This window comes from Anabrus simplex, chromosome 1, assembly GCF_040414725.1.
Source record: "Anabrus simplex isolate iqAnaSimp1 chromosome 1, ASM4041472v1, whole genome shotgun sequence".
Classification (NCBI taxonomy): Eukaryota; Metazoa; Arthropoda; class Insecta; order Orthoptera; family Tettigoniidae; genus Anabrus; species Anabrus simplex.
In genome coordinates, this window is record NC_090265.1 from 256,832,289 (window position 1) to 256,851,020 (window position 18,732).

Here is an 18,732-nt window from a genome sequence, read left to right on the forward strand (position 1 = left end):
TCCCAAGGTGGTGCAGTTCTCCTCAGGCACATTACCCATGGGGATGAGCTACATGCACCATTTTAACCACACACCAGCCCTCCTGCCATTGTTAAATTTCTAGCACTATCGGGAATCCAACCCAGGCCTCCGAGGACGGCAGCTAATAGTGCTAACCATTATACTGTGAAGACGGACTTTCTGATGATGCAAGGATGAGAAAGTGTTCAAGTTATTAATGCAATTGCCTTAACGACCCCTCAATTAACGTGGATTTTCAAAGATGTCGAGGAGTAGGAATTTTGCCCTGCAAGCTTGTTTAACATGTTTAAAGTCAATGAAACGGAATAGTCACAGTCTCAGATGATACCGACCTCAGTCGGGATAGAATCTACTGTCTTATGAATAACGACGAATCTACTATGCCACTGAAGTCGGAATGAGAATAAACCACAATGAGGAGATTATTATTATTATTATTATTATTATTATTATTATTATTATTATTATTATTATTATTATTATTATTATTATTATATATTTAGAATACTAGGCTGATTTTTGTTACCGCGAGTTTGAGAGAACGGCTGAATCGATTGACATCGTAAAGCATTCTGACGAAAGCTCTTGGCCTGTAGATTCGCAGTGTGTCTATGAAAACATAAACATTTATTGTCGTATATTTTTAAATTAATAAAGAAAATGTAGCATCCTGATTGGCCAAAGCGCTCGCTAGTACTTCAAAGCCGACTGTACCGTGAGAGCGCTGAGGAATGTAGCACGATAGAGGAGATGGAAAGGGGTAAGCACACGTACGCAGTCAGACGTCTTCCTGGTCAGCGGTACTTTGGCTTCTTCCAGCCTGTGTTGTAGCGAGTTGCTTGGCCGAGAAGAAGCTCTTCAGCACAATTTTACTGTCTTCTTTAGTTCTCTCTGTATTTGCTAGCTTGAAGTGGTTTCGGATATATTTAAACGTTTCCTTCTCCATGTCGTCTCTCCCTATAGGCCTATTAGCTTCAGTGATTTCGGAGAAATTTTAACACTGAGGCTGAGAACATTCTCCATTTTGGTAGTTAGCGCAATGACTCGATCGTCCGTCTCATACTAATGTGCTAATTTTCAGTTTTGATTTGGCCGACATGGTATTCAGAACAAACCAGGAACAACTGTCAGTTATGAATGAAGTCAATGACGTGCTCCAACAAAACAACACACATGTCAAGAATACATTTTTCATCGAAGGTCTCGAGGGCACTAGGAAAATATTTAGGGATATAACACAAAATTGCTTCAATTTGGGGCTTCATGTTATATCATTAACGTGGACAGGAATACCTGCTGTTTTGCTGCCTAGCGGTTGAAGAGTTCACATTACATTCAAAATTCCTCTGGATTAAAATTAAATTCCAAAGCAGCTGACGATGTTCGATTAACACGGCTCAATGTAGGATAAAGACCCAATGGCAAATAGTCATTCATTGATGTGTGTGAATCATTTCCTAAAATATATCATGGGGAACGACATTCCATTCCTTCTGGCGGCAAAATTATTATTCTTGGCGGAGATTTCGTAAAGGTTTTACCTGTTTTGCCACATGCTTATCACCAAACAATTATTTATTTATAATTTTATTAAAGTCTCCTCTTTGATCCTTCTTCAAAATACGCCACTTCCATAACAATATGCAGGCAAAACCACAAAAAAATGTTATTCACTGATTTTTTTTTTTTTTTTTTTTGCAGAAATCGTTGACGGCGATTACCCTTCTGTAGATGGAGACGGAACAAATGTTGAACTACCAGCCAGAATTTTTGCACATGATGATGTCGTTATAGCAAAACGTTCACTTCTGCGAAAAATGTCATAATTTTCTCGAAAGTTGCCATTCTTAATTAATTAAATTAATTCGTTTGAAATTCATTTGGCTAATAACCGGTAGTACAAACCCATACACGAGCATCAACAGATTAATTCTGAAGATGAAAGCTAGCTCCTTGAACTTCCTATATAATTCTTGAATCCCTTAGAATTAATAGTTTGCCTCCATATACAATGGATGCCGTTTATTGTAATCAAAGATTTGTTATAAACCGTATTATATAATCACTTTTATGAAGTCCCGTGCGGACAAATACTAAAACATTGAAAATCTTCCGTTTATTGTGATCATGAATTCGGTTTATTTTATCATATTTGTTTTCGAGGATTTCGTTCTCAAGTATGCGAGTATTATCGCGCCTTGCCTGAACACACTTACTTCTTCAAATATGAAAGTGCTAAAGGCTGTAAACCTCAAAGGAACGAGTAAGAGGTTTATGTTGTGCGAGAATGTCTGGTAAAAAGAAAAGTCTGTTAGTGATTGGGAAAAATAAGAACCCACGTTCCTTTAAAGGCATCAAAGTTTCCAGTGGACTATCATTCCAATTCTAAATGCATGGATGACTGCCCTGATTTTCAAAGAATGACTGCTGAAGTGGGATAATAGGCTGGACTGTAAAATAGTTTTGCCGATTGACAACTGTGCAGCACACATTGTGAATTGTGTGATCAAGAACATCAGTGTGGTTTTCTTACCGGCGAATACGACTTCATTAATTCAACTATGCGATCAAGGAATCATTCACACCATGAAACCGTTTTATGGCGATAAAATTCGCACAAGAATCTTTGAAAACATAGAGGACTCACACAAAGCTAGTGCCAATGCCCTTGCCAAAACAAGCAGCCTTCTCGATGCCCTGCATCTTCTAGCCATGTCATGGGATAATGTCTGAGCACATACAATAAGGAACTGTTTCCGGTATGGGGGATTTTAAGAGTGTTACCAGAAGCAGGCGAGGATGTTGAACTTTGTCCAACAGGCTTAACGGAAGATGAATTTCAGGAATGGATGAGCATTAATGAGAGCATCATTACTGATGCGAAACAGACAAAGACAATTTTTTTTTTTTTTGCTAGTTGCTTTAAGTCGCACCGACACAGATAGGTCTTATGGCGACGATGGGACAGGAAAGGGCTAGGAGTGGGAAGGAAGCGGCCGTGGCCTTAATTAAGGTATAGCCCCAGCATTTGCCTGGTGTGAAAATGGGAAACCACGGAAAACCATTTTCAGGGCTGCCGACAGTGGGGTTCGAACCTACTATCTCCCGAATACTGGATACTGGCCGCACTTAAGCGACTGCAGACAAAGACATTTATGTAAGGCAGTTACATTCGCAGAATTAGATATGAGAGGTGAAGAACACGGAGCAGAAGATAGCGATGCTGATGATGATGATTTCGCCGAAACTTCCCGAACAACAACGAATGCTGAAATGCGACAGGCGCTAGATATTAATGGACTTTTGAGAGACAACCAGAAGCAAACAATGATTAGAGACTATTTTACATAGCTGAAAACAGTTAACGGTATTGCAGTGCTGTGTGCCGGTATCTGTTTCATTGTAGTGCATGTAGGTTGTGAATAGAGTAGGCTACCTATCAATTTTCGGCTACTGTTATCAGCCGGTTAATGTTATCAAATTATCTGCGTCGCAGAGTGATCAAAATAAGCGGCGTCCACTGTATTGTTATTCTAAAAATTGGAGCCATAGTTACGATCCTTAGAAACCTCAACGCTTCCCAACGGCTCCGAAACGGAACTAGATTAGGGCCTGTGAGTGAGAAGGACCAAAAGAACGAGTTTTCTTAGTTGGGGAAGAAGCAGTAGAAGTGCAAAGGAAGTGATCGCTCTAACTCATGTTAACTCTGGCAGCTGTGGAAGAAAGTGAAAGACGTGGCTGTTGTGCAGAACGTCCTAAGAAGTAGGCTATATTTCACCTGGACTTGTACTGAAGATACAAGTTTTCACCAATACTGCCAGTTCTCGTTCGACCCATCAATTAAGAAAAATTGCAGATGATTAAATAGTTAAATAATGAAGAGTAACAGACCTGTACTTGACTAGATTCCTCCCGTAGCAATGACTGAAGGAGGAAAAGTTTCGATCATTTTACCAAAGAGTGTTTCGACTAAAGAAAGAGAGTGATCCTAACATTATTCAAAACTTCCTAGCTTTTGTAATGCAAATTTCGTTGGGGTCAGGGAAAACAAAACAAGTTTTGACTAGAGGAGATTTAGTAGATCTCTACTCATGTATATGAAGTAATAGGCTGCTATTCATACCTTGGGGCGCTTTCTTGTCTTTTTGTTACGGTGGGGTGGAATAAGGCCGGCCCCACGGTGTACGGGTAGCGTGTCAGCCTCTTACCCGAAGGCCCAGGGTTCGATTTTCGGCCAGGTCAGGGATTTTTACCTGGATCTGAGGGCTGGTTCGAAATCCACTCAATTTACGCCATTACTATTGAGGAGTTATCTGACGCCGAGATAGTGGCCCCGATCTAGAAAGCCTATAATAACGGTCGAGATGATTCGTCGCGCCAACCACACGACACCTCGCAATCTGCAGGCCTCCAGGTTGAGTAGCAGTCGCTTGGGTAGAATAGGACAAGGGCCGGGAGGGAAATAAACATCCCCTTCATTAAGGTAGAGCTCCAGCATTTATCTTGTGAAAATGGGAAACCACAGGAAACCATATTCGGGGCTGACGATAGTGGAGTTCGAACCCATCATCTCCTGAATGCAAACTAACAGGTACACACCCGCAACAGTGCAACCAACTCGCTTAGTCCTTTGGAATGTTCTGAGCAGACTAGTTCTTGGTAGCTCAATGCAAATAATGTTTCTAATGAAAATATTTTCAGAGTGAAATAAATATTTTTGTAGACTGGAGCATTCATGGACGAAACTCGTAAAATGTTAAATACGTGTTACTTAAAAGTGAATCGGTAGAATATGTACTCACGAGTCTCCAAGCTGACCGAATATGAGATTTCCGATCACATCCCCAGCTCGACTCACAGCAAACGTGTTGGACACGTACAGGCTTTTGTCGCACACCCAGTCTTCCTGTGATGGTGCTGTCAGAGTGTACCACGTGTGATCATACTCCCAACCATACTGACAACCTACGAACAAGAGATGAACTGTAAGGAAGTACCATTTGTGGTCGTACTGATAACCTAGGAACAAGAGATGAACTATCAGCGTGTACCACCTGTGGTCGTAATGACAACATAGGAACAAGAGATAAACTGTCAGTGTGTACCACTTTTGGTCGTGCTGACAACCTAGGAACAAGAGACGAACTGTCAGAGTGTACCACTTGTGGTCGTACTGACAACCTAGGAACAAGAGATCAACTGTCAGAGTGCACCACTTGTGGTCGTACTGACAACCTAGGAACAAGAGATGAACTGTCAGGGTGTACCACGTGTGATCGTACTGACAACCTAGGAACAAGAGATGAACTGTCAGGGTGTACCACTTGTGATCGTACTGACAACCTAGGAACAAGAGATGAACTGTCAGAGTGCACCACTTGTGGTCGTACTGACAACCTAGGAACAAGAGATGAACTGTCAGGGTGTACCACGTGTGATCGTACTCAATCTAAGGACAACAGATGAACTGTCGAAGTGCACCATTTGTGGTCGTACTGACAACCTAGGAACAAGAGATGAACTGTCAGGGTGTACCACGTGTGATCGTACTCAATCTAAGGACAACAGATGAACTGTCGAAGTGCACCACTTGTGAACGTACTCAACCTAGGGACAAAAGATAAATTGTTTGGGTGTACTACGTGTGGTCGTACTCAGCCTAGGAATAAGAGATGAATTGTTAGGATGTTTCACGTGTGGTACCTAGGAACAAGAGATGAACTCTCAGAGTGCACCACTTGTGGTCGTACTGATAACCTAGGGACAAGAGATTAACCGTCAGGGTGTACCACGTATCGTACCTAGGAACAAGAGATGAACTCTCAGAGTGTACCACATGTGGTCGTAATGGTAACCTAGGGAGAAGAGATGTGTGGTCATACTCTCGTACCGGGCGAGTTGGCCGTGCGGTTAGGAGCGCACAGCTGTGAGCTCGCATCCGGGAGATAGTGGGTTCGAACCCCACTGTCGGCAGCCCTGAAGATGATTTTCCGTGGATTCCCATTTTCACACCAGGTAAATGCTGGGGCTGTACCTTAATTAAGGCCACGGCCGCTTCCTTCCCATTCCTAGGCCTTTCCTGTCCCATCGTCGCCATAAGACCTATCTGTATCGGTGCGACGTAAAGCAACTAGCAAAAAAAAAAAAACCTCTCGTACTGAGTTCATCACCAGAGCATTATGAAAGGGAGTGCCAAAAATTTCGAGTGGCTTTCAAAAATCGAGGGTGGGGTTCCAGGACCGAAACTCTGAACTTGGAGTCATGAATCAGACACTCTACAACTGACGCAGCCGGCTGTTACGTTCTCCTAGCCGTAGCCGTACTGACAACATGAGGACAGGATATAGACGAGACCTGGCGTAACAGCGCTCTTGCTAAGCTACTTCGCTATGTGGTTTAAGTCATGTAGCTGTGAGCTTGCTTTCGGGAGATATTGAGTTCAAATCCCACTGCCGGCAGCTCTGAAAATGGTTTCACATTTTCACATCAGGCAAATGCTGGGGATGTACCTTACTTAAGGCCACGGTCGCTTCCTTCCCATTCCTAGTCGTGTCCTATTTCATCGTCGCCGTAAGACCTACAGTACCTGTGTCGGTGCGAGGTAGAACAAATATAGTGGTCCTCGGGCGCAAGTGTTCCGGGCTTGTTGATGTAGTCGGAAAGTTCCGATGACTCATGTGAAACACTCCAGAGTTTGTTAATCATGTGATTGCCTTGTGACACTGGGAGAGATTCAGGGCGTGGTCTTGACATGTGAATCTACTCATGATTGGCTGGTAATGATGAATCTCGACGTATCTTTTTGAGAGGAAGGGGGAAGCGGAGCTCTATATATGCATCAGACGATACGGCGAGTGAGAGAGACGACACTGTACGGGAATTAAGTAGTGCTGATACAATACACGATACGGGAGAGAAAATGGATATACGGTACTGGAGTGACACTGCTGCACTATACTGGACTGGACTTCAAATGTTCGTGGGACGTAGTCTTTCTATGTTCGTGGAAAGTGGTTGACCTACAAACTGTGGAGTGTTTACGCACTGGGTATTGTATCTCTTTGTGGCGGCCTGGTATTATTTGTTGGTCTCAGACTTTCCATAATTTATGTTCAGGAACGACAAGCGTGTGTTGCTCAAATGTATATATCTTTTTTTTTTTGCTATTTGCTTTACGTCGCACCGACACAGATAGGTCTTATGGCAATGATGGCAGATGAAGGGCCTAGGAATGGAAAGGAAGCAACCGTGGCCTTAATTAAGTTACAGCCCCACCATTTGCCTGGTTTGAAAATGGTAAACCACGGAAAACCATCTTCAGGGATGCCAACAGTGGGATTCGAACCCACTATCTCCCGGATGCGAGCTCACAGCTGCGCGGCCCTAACCGCACGGCCAGCTTGCCCGGTTATATATCAGTCAGTGAACGCAGTATTATAAGGTACAGTATCTGTGTGATATAATAAGTGCCGATTATGAGAATCGGCAAGTCGTGTTGATACAGAGACAGCGAACGGTACTTATCTACATACAGATACATTGTTCAACTGACTAACTACAATGGTGGCTTAGTTCTCGCTTTCGTTTTCCCACTGTTTTCATTGTTGTTGTAAATATGGAGTCTTCCAGTCATATTTTGTGCATGTATTATATGCATATTTTGGTGTGTTGATGAGGTGCTCATGGACGGATTTTATTGAGAATATAGTTAGTTATTTTAGAATCAGTGGAGTTATTGATGAACACAGGTGCAGTTCCTACCGATTTAGTCGTTTTCAGAAGGTTAGGTAAGGCCTGAAGCAGATGTACCAGTACGCAGCATTATGTACACACCCTGGGAGATATAGAATTATCATGCTCTATCTAAATTCGAGCAGTAGTGGCTGGTGGTTTAAAAGTTCAGTGGTGCACAACTTTTACCTTTGATATAATATGATTACAGGCTATTTTTCAAATCCAGATACATCAACAATACTTTTTATTATTAAAAAGAAAACAAACATTTTACATTTCTATTTTCAGAAATATTACTAAAACCCACTAACATTTTTTCATTTAAAAACTATTTTACCATATTGAAATGAAACACTTTGAGGTAGCCTAATTCCGGTATTGTTTCTGGTTTCGAAAATAAACGTCGCGTGGGCCTATCCATTCGTTTCACCTCGGATTTTTATTCGGCAATCCATTGCGGAAACGGCCCAGACATTAAAGACTGCACCGAATTCATGATCTGGTAAAATACCACCAACTGATAAAAACGCACAATAATAAAAACACACACGCTGACACGAATGGTTACAAAGTGAAATCAATAAGCTACTTAGCTTGTACGCACATGACAAAGCTCACAACTATACTGAAAGAAATGGCGGTTTTTATTTTCTAAATTTCAAGCCATTAGTTATATATCCAGCAGATGAACCTCTATCCAATTTCGCTAGGTGACATCCCTGTTCTATAACAGACTCTCACATTGAGCGCCAACGGTCTCTAGCGACTTTGCTGGTAGTTGGTTACGTAGGAGCACGGCCGACTGGATCCCTCGCTGCGCTGCAAGGAGCTAGCTGGAGCGACGCATCAAGTCGGCCGTGGTAGGAGGAGCCAGGTTGATAAACCTCCATTTAAGCAATGTATAAGAAAGCACGCCCATCTTTTCCTCTCCCCGCGCAACCCTCTAGCAGCCAAAAAAGCACACCTCGATCAGCCCCGCGCACCCCTCTGCAGCCCAGGTTTTTTCGTACCTCAGGTTGACTCTGCTGCAAACTTTTCGGCTCCTGCAGTGAACATCTAAGAGTATCGGCTTGTAATCTCCTGTAGTCAATATTTGCTCTTTCATGTTCTTGAAATGTTTGTCTTGTTGAATGAAAATGCGGTACCGGTAGTTGAGTAATCCAAATTATTAAACTTTACCTAAAATAAACTTAAAAATTAATGGGGGTAGCGCAAACCTGCAACCTTATGGAGAAACCGCCCCTGAATTCGAGGGATCCATTCTAGTGAACTCTAGCGGACATTTCGATTAATTATTTTTATTATTTTTATTAATTTAATTTATTTCAAGTATTTTATTCAGTTTTGAGTAATTTTATTTATTTAGATAATTTTCTTTATTCAGTTACTTATTTTATTATTATTAACAGTAAAGTAAAAAATGGCACCCAAGCGTGGGGCAATGATTAGAGTTAATTATTATTTATTGGTATTAACAAACAGTTACAAAAGTAAAAACCAGACAAGTGACCCCGAAGAAAAACAGGAAAGACCTTCATGAAGACGTTCCTTGAGAAAGCCGAATGTGAACCTATGAAGACAGAACACCTGCATTTCAAGACCGTGCCAAACGGAGAACACTTATTACAGGGATAAACTAGTCGCTGTACCTCATATCGACGACAATGAGAATGGCGCAGGATCTGTTTTTATGAGTCAGTTACTGTACATCTGCAGATTTATAACATAAAATATGATTCAAAATGATACGAGATATTTACACCATTTTTTTCGTCATTTTGTGTGTTCTCACCTACTTGTTCGAAGGTCCGTCCAGATGTGTTATTCAGGGAAGTCAGCTCCATAGGCACACTTACGTTGTACATCCTGCATTTGTGGAAACCACCTGTATCTCTGGCCTCTGGGTCTCTGAAAACAGTAGGAAATATGCTCATGTAGGCAACTCTAGGAAGTTGAGTTTTCATAAAAGAAACATTTCTGAAAATCAAATCACTTCAGTTTCTTTTTTATCATCAGGTAGGGCGTACATTCTTTTACATGTCGTAATAATGTATTAAAATAATAACAATAGACCGTCTGGTGTCCATGATCGTTAAGACGTTGAAGTCTAAACGATCCGACACCGTGGTTATCCGGTCCAAGTCCCGTTGGTCGAAAAAAATTCACCATCAGAATGTTGGCTGGCAGGGTAGGGGAGGTGGTGGTATACAATTTCTAACCACTAGATTGTGTGCCAAAAGCCTGGATTAAATTCTAAACCTCTCCGCCAGTGCTCATATGGAGTGAGGGCATATCATGCTGTTGATGGTGATTCGTCCGTCGGATGGCGACGATAAGCCTTGAGCAGGCCCTCTGGTGCTATTTGACAGGAGTAAACTATGTGCCGTCACCGGGTTTCACCCTCTCCCTCTCTACTGTCATATATCACGTCATTGATTTCAACTCATTAACTCCTCTGATGAAGTTGACGTCAGGAAGGGCATCCGGTCATAAAACGCACCACGACAGATTCATCTCACTTCATACCCGACCCCGAAGAGAAACGGGACAAGATTTGGACAAACATAATAATAATAATAATAATAATAATAATAATAATAATAATACCGGGCGAGTTGGCCGTGCGCGTAGAGGCGCGCGGCTGTGAGCTTGCATCCGGGAGATAGTAGGTTCGAATCCCACTATCGGCAGACCTGAAGATGGTTTTCTGTGGTTTCCCATTTTCACACCAGGCAAATGCTGGGGATGTACCTTAATTAAGGCCACGGCCGCTTCCTTGCAACTCCTAGGCCTTTCCTATCCCATCGTCGCCATAAGACCTATCTGTGTCGGTGCGACGTAAAGCCCCTAGCAAAAAAAGAATAATAATAATTATAATGCCTGGCAGAATGGTCAGCGTTCTGGTCTTCGGATTGTGGTACTTCAGGTTCGATTCCTGGCCGAGTCGTAAGGTATTAAAAACGTTTGGTTTCTGAGTTTCTTCTGCAGACGCCATTAGTCTGACTTTAGGGCTGTCACCCAGGTGGCAGATTCCCTGTTAGTTGTTTACTAGTCTAATCTTACATGATTTCGTATAGTTAGAAATGTATCAAACGCCTCCCTTGACAAATTATTCCAATCCCTAATTCCTCTATCTATAAACGAGTAATTACCCCAATTTGTCCTCTTGGATTCCTACTTTATCTTCAGCATTCATGTAACTCATTCACCACACATTGCTCTTCCCTTTACTACATTAACGCGCAGTTAGTCTAATTTGTCACGGCAGATGCTGTGGCCAACTCATCGAAGCGTCTACTTTGAAAGAGTTGCACCAGACTGTGTTGTTGAAATGGTTAGCGTGTTGGCCTTTGGTCACAGTGGTCCCGAGTTCGATTCCCGGCAGGGTCGGGAATTTTCACCATCATTGGTTAATTTCCCTGGCACGGGGGCTGGTGTATGTGCTGTCTTCATCATCATTTCATCCTCATCACGAAGCACAGGTCGCCTACGGGAGTCAAATCAAAAGACCTGCACTTGGCGAGCCGAATCCGTCGTGGGATCTCCCGGCACTAAAAGCCATACGCCATTTCATTTCATGATCATGATGATGATGATGATGATCAGAGGACCCGTGCTGCTCCACAGAATTCGTTATGAATAGGTCAAATAACAACTTCTTAACTGCGTGCAATCCGCTAAGTACAGTCATTTTGTGATTTGATATTTCTACGGGTCAAAGTAGACTGAACTTAGAGACCTGGCAATGCCTGATGATTCACCGGCCTCTAATTCCGGAGAGAATGAAGAACGAATGAAGCCAATTGGTCTAGTAGAACGGCCGGACGGACTGGACAAAGGTGTTTCTAGTAAACTGTTTTAATATACAGATAATGCTGGTTTTACGTGCCCCTAACTTCTTATCTTTGCAGTTCCGAAATTTTGACCCACATGAGTTTTTTAATGTGAAGAGACTGCCGTGTTTAAGTACCTTCGAACATCACCGGACTGAGTCGGGATCGAAACCATTACCTTGGATCCAGAAAGTCGGCGCTCTAATGCCTGAGACACATAGCCCAGATATTATTATTATTATTATTATTATTATTATTATTATTATTATTATTATTATTATTATTATTGCTAGTTTTGTGGTGCAAAGATGGCGAGCCCACTTTCTAAGCAGATGCCCAGAATTCGATTCCCGTCTTGTCCAAGGATTTCAGTACTGGACTTAGGACTAGTGCAATGTTCACTCAGCCTCATAAGGCCAATTGGGAGCTGTTTGATATAAGAGATATCGACCCTGGTCATGAAAACCGGACAATATGACTGAAGATGTTGTTACTAAGACAATGTTGCACTCCAGTAACTGCTGGCCCTCTGCCTGGACAGCAGACAACTTCATAGGCCAAGTTTTTTAATGGGTCGTATGTACCTTGGAATTATTATTATTGTACCGGGTGGTACACCTTTACGCCGCACATTCGAATTTTCCGCCTTAAGGTACTCCTCTACAGGAGAAACAGTGAACTTAAAACTGGATCTACTTAAACCTTTCCTCTGAAGATGTCACTGTGTGAATTTCGACGTGTTTTTGTTTACTATTTATCAAGAAGTTTGGACATTCTCTCATAGATGTCACTGCCTAAAAACTGTGATCATGCACCCTGGTGCGAAGTGGAGGAACTTTCTTGAAGAAATTTTGTACTCATAGCCCAGATACTATTATTATTATTATTATTATTATTATTATTATTATTATTATTATTATTATTATTATTATTATTATTATTATTATTATTATTATTATTATTGCTAGTTTTGTGGTGCAAAGATGGCGAACCTACTTTCTAAGCAGATGCCCAGAATTCGATTCCCGTCTTGTACAAGGATTTTGTTAAATTATGCTCCTCTGTAAGGTGGGATGTTCAAAATTGTGTAACTAGGGACTTGTTCCTTACTAAATTTCGTTCTTTCATTTGTGGATTGGCAATATTAATCTTTCCTTCCGCCAGTTCTGAACTTAGCCAATCCAGAATTTCTGTAATTAATTTTTGACCAATCGTGTCTTTCTTCTTCGATTTTGATGTGTAACTGTAAGCTACCCAATAAAAGGCTGTGGGTGTGTCTTAATAATTCATGAAAGGTCTCGAACCTTCCCCGAGGGTGTAAAAACTGCTGATTTTCTTGTCTCTCGGCCACTTCATCAACATCTAATCTAGTGTATGGACGTGTAGCAGGAGGCGAGAAGCGCCTCTTTCATCAGGCAGCTGTTCTTCTGTAAGGTAATTGCCGGTTAACATCTTTATTTCTTGCTAGCTCAGCAGTTTAACCCGCGGGAAAGGTCCGAAACTTTTACAATGTAACCTACCTTTCTAAAAATGTAAATTTGTGCCGGCTTATGTAAAAAAATATATCTTTAACTGTAAATCGGGGATAGAGAGTGCTTTACCCTCTCGAGTTCCCCTTCATTTTGATTTGAGGTGACTACGTTTTGGTAACTGATTTTCTACTCATCCTTAATGTGTTAAATTTATTCATTTTAGGAGTCACCTCCATAGTCTGGGATTAGCCCCTGTTTCGTCGGCCTAGTGCCTCTTAGGTTTTAAGAATGTATGTGTAGGAGTGCAAGTACACGGCTCCATTTATTTTTGCATTTTGGGCCATTTACTTAACCTGTTCTTTTCTACTACTAAGACCCAGTAGGATGGGCACAAGATACCCCCGTTTCATTTTGTGTAAGTTGTGCCTTGATGGCAATTAAGTGTAAAGTCTGGTATTGCCTTTAATAGGATTGAAAAACTGAGAGCTGGTCAGCTCTTTTAAGTATTGGAAATGTGCCTCTAGGAGGCTTGACATGGCAAGGTGGGAGCAAGTGCTACAGGTTATTAGGGGATTTCTGCCCTTTGTAAAATTATGCTCCTCTGTAAGATGGGATGTTCAAAAGTTGTAAAACTAGGGACTTGTTCCCAAAGTGTGTTAAAAGTTGAAATCGTGGATTTTTCTAAGCTGGGTACCATTGTTATCTCAACTAGTTAGAAGTTGTTAAATTTTGTTGCTACTTGTTGTTTCTTTTGAAAGAGAGAAAAATATAACCTAGTTACAGTTTTAAATTAACTTTAATTTTGTAGTTAGACCCATTCACCCCGGCACCTTCTTTCACCTCTGCTGATCCACCAAACCACGGTAACAATTATTATTATTATTATTATTATTATTATTATTATTATTATTATTATTATTATTATTATTATTATTATTATTAAATCACACTGGATAACTACAGAGGCGTCTCACTACTGAACACATATATATAAGACTAGCAAGATACACGCGCTTCGCTACGGTTTTAAACTGAAAGTTTTTATTCAAAGTTTTACACTTTGGAGAGCCCACTGTCAGCTGAGCCTGTAAAATACGCCCTCAGTTCGTATGTCAAACGGTTTTGGGGGGAATTATTATTTTCTGATCTAACATCCATTTGAACCCCGTACGAAAGAATTTGAATGTTTTAAACCCTATCTTATTTAACATCTAGGATGCAAAAGCGACCAACCTGTGAATTTTTTATTTTGTACGTTGAACAGTAATGGAGAAATGAGTACTTTTAAGGGGTGAATGTTTTTAAATATTTATTAACATCTTAGACATAGAAGACTAACCTCCATAAAATAAAATAAAAAAAAACATAAGTTCGTTCCTGAAACGGTTGCGGAAAAATGGATATTGTGTTTTTGAGAGTCAACCACCATTTAAACCCCTTAGGGGAGAAACATTTTGAAGTATACGATATTTTACACCTAGGACATAATAGAACGACATTCTTGTAAAATTACAACTTTGTACGTCAAACGGATTTTTAGAGACGAATAGTTTCGTTTACGTAGCTAACTCCATTTAACACTTCAGGTGTGGAACGTTTAAAAATATATGCTATTTCACACTAGGATTTAAAATATATACCACTATTTGGAATTTTGTCTCCGTACGTTAAACCATTCCCAGGAAGGAATGAATATATTTGTTTTCCGATCTTAACCCCAATTTAACTTTCTGAGGGGTTACAATTATTTCAAACCTTCTCTTACTTAACCCGTAGGATACCATTTGAAATTTTAACTTCGTAATACAAACGGTTTTATAAATGCATACTTTCTTATCATTCCGCACCCCTCCCCCTCTCCCAGTGCTTAGTAATAACCTATTGTAATTAGGGTACGTCTGAACGTAGTTTAAAAATTATTGTAGTGTATTTTAGTAACTTATTAGAAATTAAAGTGCTTATTCTGTTATTTCGAGTAGTCTTGCGAATTTCAAACTTGATTTGTAATTTCCATTTATGTTTGCGCTTAGTAATAATTTACCGTAATTAGAATACGTCTGAACGTAGTTTAAAATGATTGTAGTGTATTTTAGCATCTGAACGTAGCTTAAAATTGTTGTGGTATATTATTAGAAATTAATGTGTTTATTATATTACTGTGAAATATTTGTGTAGCATAGTATCTGTAGTAGAGCCTCCGTGGCTCAGACGGCAGCGCGTCGGCCTCTCACCGCCAGATACCGTGGTTCAAATCCCGGTCACTCCATGTGAGATTTGTGCTGGACAAAGCGGAGGCGGGACAGGTTTTTCTCCGGGTACTCCGGTTTTCCTGTCATCTTTCATTCCAGCAACACTCTCCATTCTCATTTCATAGCATCTATGACTCATTAACAAATCACATTGGGAGTGGCAACCCCATCGTACTAATAGCCTATATCTGCAATGACTGGAAAACAGGCTGTAGGTTTTCATTTTCATTTTCAGTACCGGTATCTGTAGTATCTGTGGTATCTCTAGTAACTCTCTTACTAGAATCCTGTTATAGTAATTAGGGTAGACTTAACTGCAGTTTAAAATTGTGTAATTCTTGTGTATTATTTTCTGTTTTCAGTAATTAACAGCAATTTTTATCCTGGTGGGGAGTTGTAGGATGTTCTGGATGTGGAGTTGGTAAAACGAGATGAGCTCAATAGAGAAACCGAAATAATAGATGGTATTAGTGATCACGAAACTGTTCTTGTGGTAGTTAAAAATAACTGTAAAAGAAAGTAAGATATTAAAATCAGGACCTTTAGGCAGTACCATATGGCTGATAAAACAGGCATAAGGGAGTTTTTAATAAATATAATCGGTGAAAAACGGTAAATAAAATGTAAACAGACTCTGGAATGACTTTAAAGCAATTGTTGAGGAATGTAAAAATAGGTTTGTACTATATTATAACAGAGAAGTAAAGAGACTAAAAAGTAAGTGCAGGTTGGAAAGAAATAGAGTTAGAAATGGCTGCGCAAGTAAGGAGAAATTGAAGGAACTTACTAGGAAATTTAATCTAGCAAAGAAGTCAGCTAAAGATAACATGATGGCAAGCATGATTGGCGGCCATACAAATTTTAGTGAAAAATGGAAGAGTATGTATAGGTACTTTAAGGCAGAAACAGGTTCCAAGAAGGATATTCAAGGAATCATTAATAAGTGCAGGTTGGAAAGAAATAGAGTTAGAAATGGCTGCGCAAGTAAGGAGAAATTGAATGAACTTACTAGGAAATTTAATCTTGCAAAGAAGTCAGCTAAGGATACCATGATGGCAAGCATAATTGGCGGCCATACAAATTTTAGTGAAAAATGGAAGAGTATGTGTAGGTACTTTAAGGCAGAAACAGGTTCCAAGAAGGATATTCAAGGAATCATAAATGAACAAGGGGAGTGTGTATGCAAGGATTTTCAAAAGGCAGAAGTATTCACTCAGCAGTATGTAAAGATTGTTGGTTACAAGGATAATGTTCAGATAGAGGAGGTGACTAATACTAAAGAAGTATTAAAATATACGTATGACAGCAATGACAATTGCAGTAAGATACAAAAGCTGAAAAATAGAAAAGCAGCTGGAATTGACGAGGTTTAGGGCGATATACTAATGACAATGGGTTGGGATATAGTGCCATGTCTGAAGTACTTGTTTGTTTATTGTTTGCATGAAGGAACTATACCAAATTAATGGAGAGTTGCTATAGTAGCCCCTGTGTATAAAGGAAAAGGTGATAGACATACAGCTGAAAATTACAGGCCAGTCAGTTTGACATGCGTTGCATGTAAGCTTTGTGAAAACATTCTTTCTAATTATATTGGACATGTTTGCAAAATTAATAACTAGTTTGATAGAAGGCAGTTTGGGTTTAGGAAAGGTTATTCCACTGAAGCTCAACTTGTAGGGTTCCAGCAAGATATAGCAGATATCCTGGATTCAGGAGGTCAATTGGATAGTTTTGCAGTTGACCTGTATAAGGCATTAGATAGGTAGAAAAGGGAGACTACTGGCAAAAATGAGTGCAGTTGGACTAGACAAAAGAGTGACTGAATGGGTGGCTCTGTTTCTAGAAAATAGAACTCAGAGAATTAGAGTAGGCGAAGCTTTATCTGTCCCTGTAATATTTAAGAGGGGAATTCCTCAAGGCGGTATTATTGGACCTTTATGTTTTATTATATATATCAATGATATGTATAAAGAATTGGAAACAGAGATAATGCTTTTTGCAGATGATGTTATTCTGTACAGAGTAATAAATAAGTTACAAGATTGTGAGCAACTGCAAAATGACCTCCATAATGTTGTGAGATGGACAGTAGGCAATGGTATGATGATAAACGAGGTTTAAAGTCAGGTTGTGAGTTTCACAAACAGGAAGAGTCCTCTCAATTTTAATTACTGCGTTGATGGGGTAAAAGTTCCCTTTGGGGATCATTGTAAATACCTTGGTATTAATATAAGGAAAGATCTTCATTGGGGTAATCACATAAATACGATTGTAAATAAAGGGTACAGATCTCTGCACACGGTTATGAGGGTATTTAGGGGTTGTAGTAAGGATGTAAAGGAGAGGGTATAAAAGTCTTTGGTAAGACCCCAAGTAGAGTGTGGTTCCAGTGTATGGACCCTCACCAGGATTACTTGATTCAAGAACCGGAAAAAATCCAAAGAAACGCAGCTTGATTTGTTCTGGGTGATTTCCGACAAAATAGCGTTACAAAAATGTTGCAAAGTTTGCGCTGGGAAGACTTGGAAGAAAGGAGACGAGCTACTTGACTAAGAGGTATGTTCCGTGCTGCCAGGGGAGAGATGGCGTGGGAGGACATCAGTAGACGAATACGTTTCAGTGGTGTCTTTAAATGTAGGATATATCACAAAATGAAGATAAAGTTGGAATTCAAGAGGACAAATTGGGGCAAATATTCGTTTACAGGAAGGGGAGTTAGGGATTGGAATAACTTGCCAAGGGAGATGTTCAATAAATTCCTGATTTCTTTGCAATCTTTTAAGACGGGTCTAGGAAAATAGATAAAGAGTCTGCCACCTGGGCGACTGCCCTAAATGCAGATCAGTATTGATCGATTGATTGATTGATTGATTGAAATAAAATCGTACAACTAAGTAGTATTGTAGTGTATTAGTAGCCTATATTAATTACTTTATCGTCGTGTGATCTTTGTGAGCTATCCTATACAATATTTATTTCCTTTCATTTTTATTTTGCAGAGAATAAGTTATTTCTCCTTTTCTTTTCATTATTCAGTAAACAATGGCTAAGGAGTGCAAGTGTAGGAACTGTGTGTGTGGCCAGGCATTAAGGAGTATGAGGGAGGAGTTGGAGAGTTTGAGGGAGATAATTAGGATTCTCTCAGAGGACAGGAAGGAAAGTAGGTCTCCCTTAAACAATGTACAGGATACAGTAGGTGTAAGTGATGGATGGGAAGGAAAGAGGAAAATTGTAGAAGACGAGTGGTCTAATGTTTTAAGGGGAAGAAGATTGCAGGCTAAGGGATCCATTCAGGATCAGAATTCAGGACAGGTGTCTGTGAAAGGGACAATGAGGATCAGGGAACTGTTGCTGAAGATGTGTGGAAATAGGAGGAAGGGAAAAGGTAAGAAAGAAAAATGGAGAATAGAGGAGAGGAAA

At 40.3% G+C, this 18,732-nt stretch overlaps 1 protein-coding gene across 2 annotated transcripts in view; it reads right to left on the reverse strand.

Moving 5' to 3' along the window:
• The window catches only part of LOC136886536 (organic cation/carnitine transporter 2), a 157,231-nt gene that overhangs the window by 84,110 nt on the left and 54,389 nt on the right, over positions 1–18,732 (reverse strand). The window contains exons 3-4 of one of the 2 annotated variants that reach the window (XM_067159350.2): positions 9,548–9,663; positions 4,824–4,986 (exon numbers count right to left, since the gene is read on the reverse strand). In XM_067159350.2, the coding sequence (XP_067015451.2) occupies positions 4,824–4,986; positions 9,548–9,663 (279 nt within the window). Of the gene's footprint in view, positions 1–4,823; positions 4,987–9,547; positions 9,667–18,732 lie in introns of both variants that reach the window. The other variant, XM_067159357.2, reaches the window with a different exon arrangement.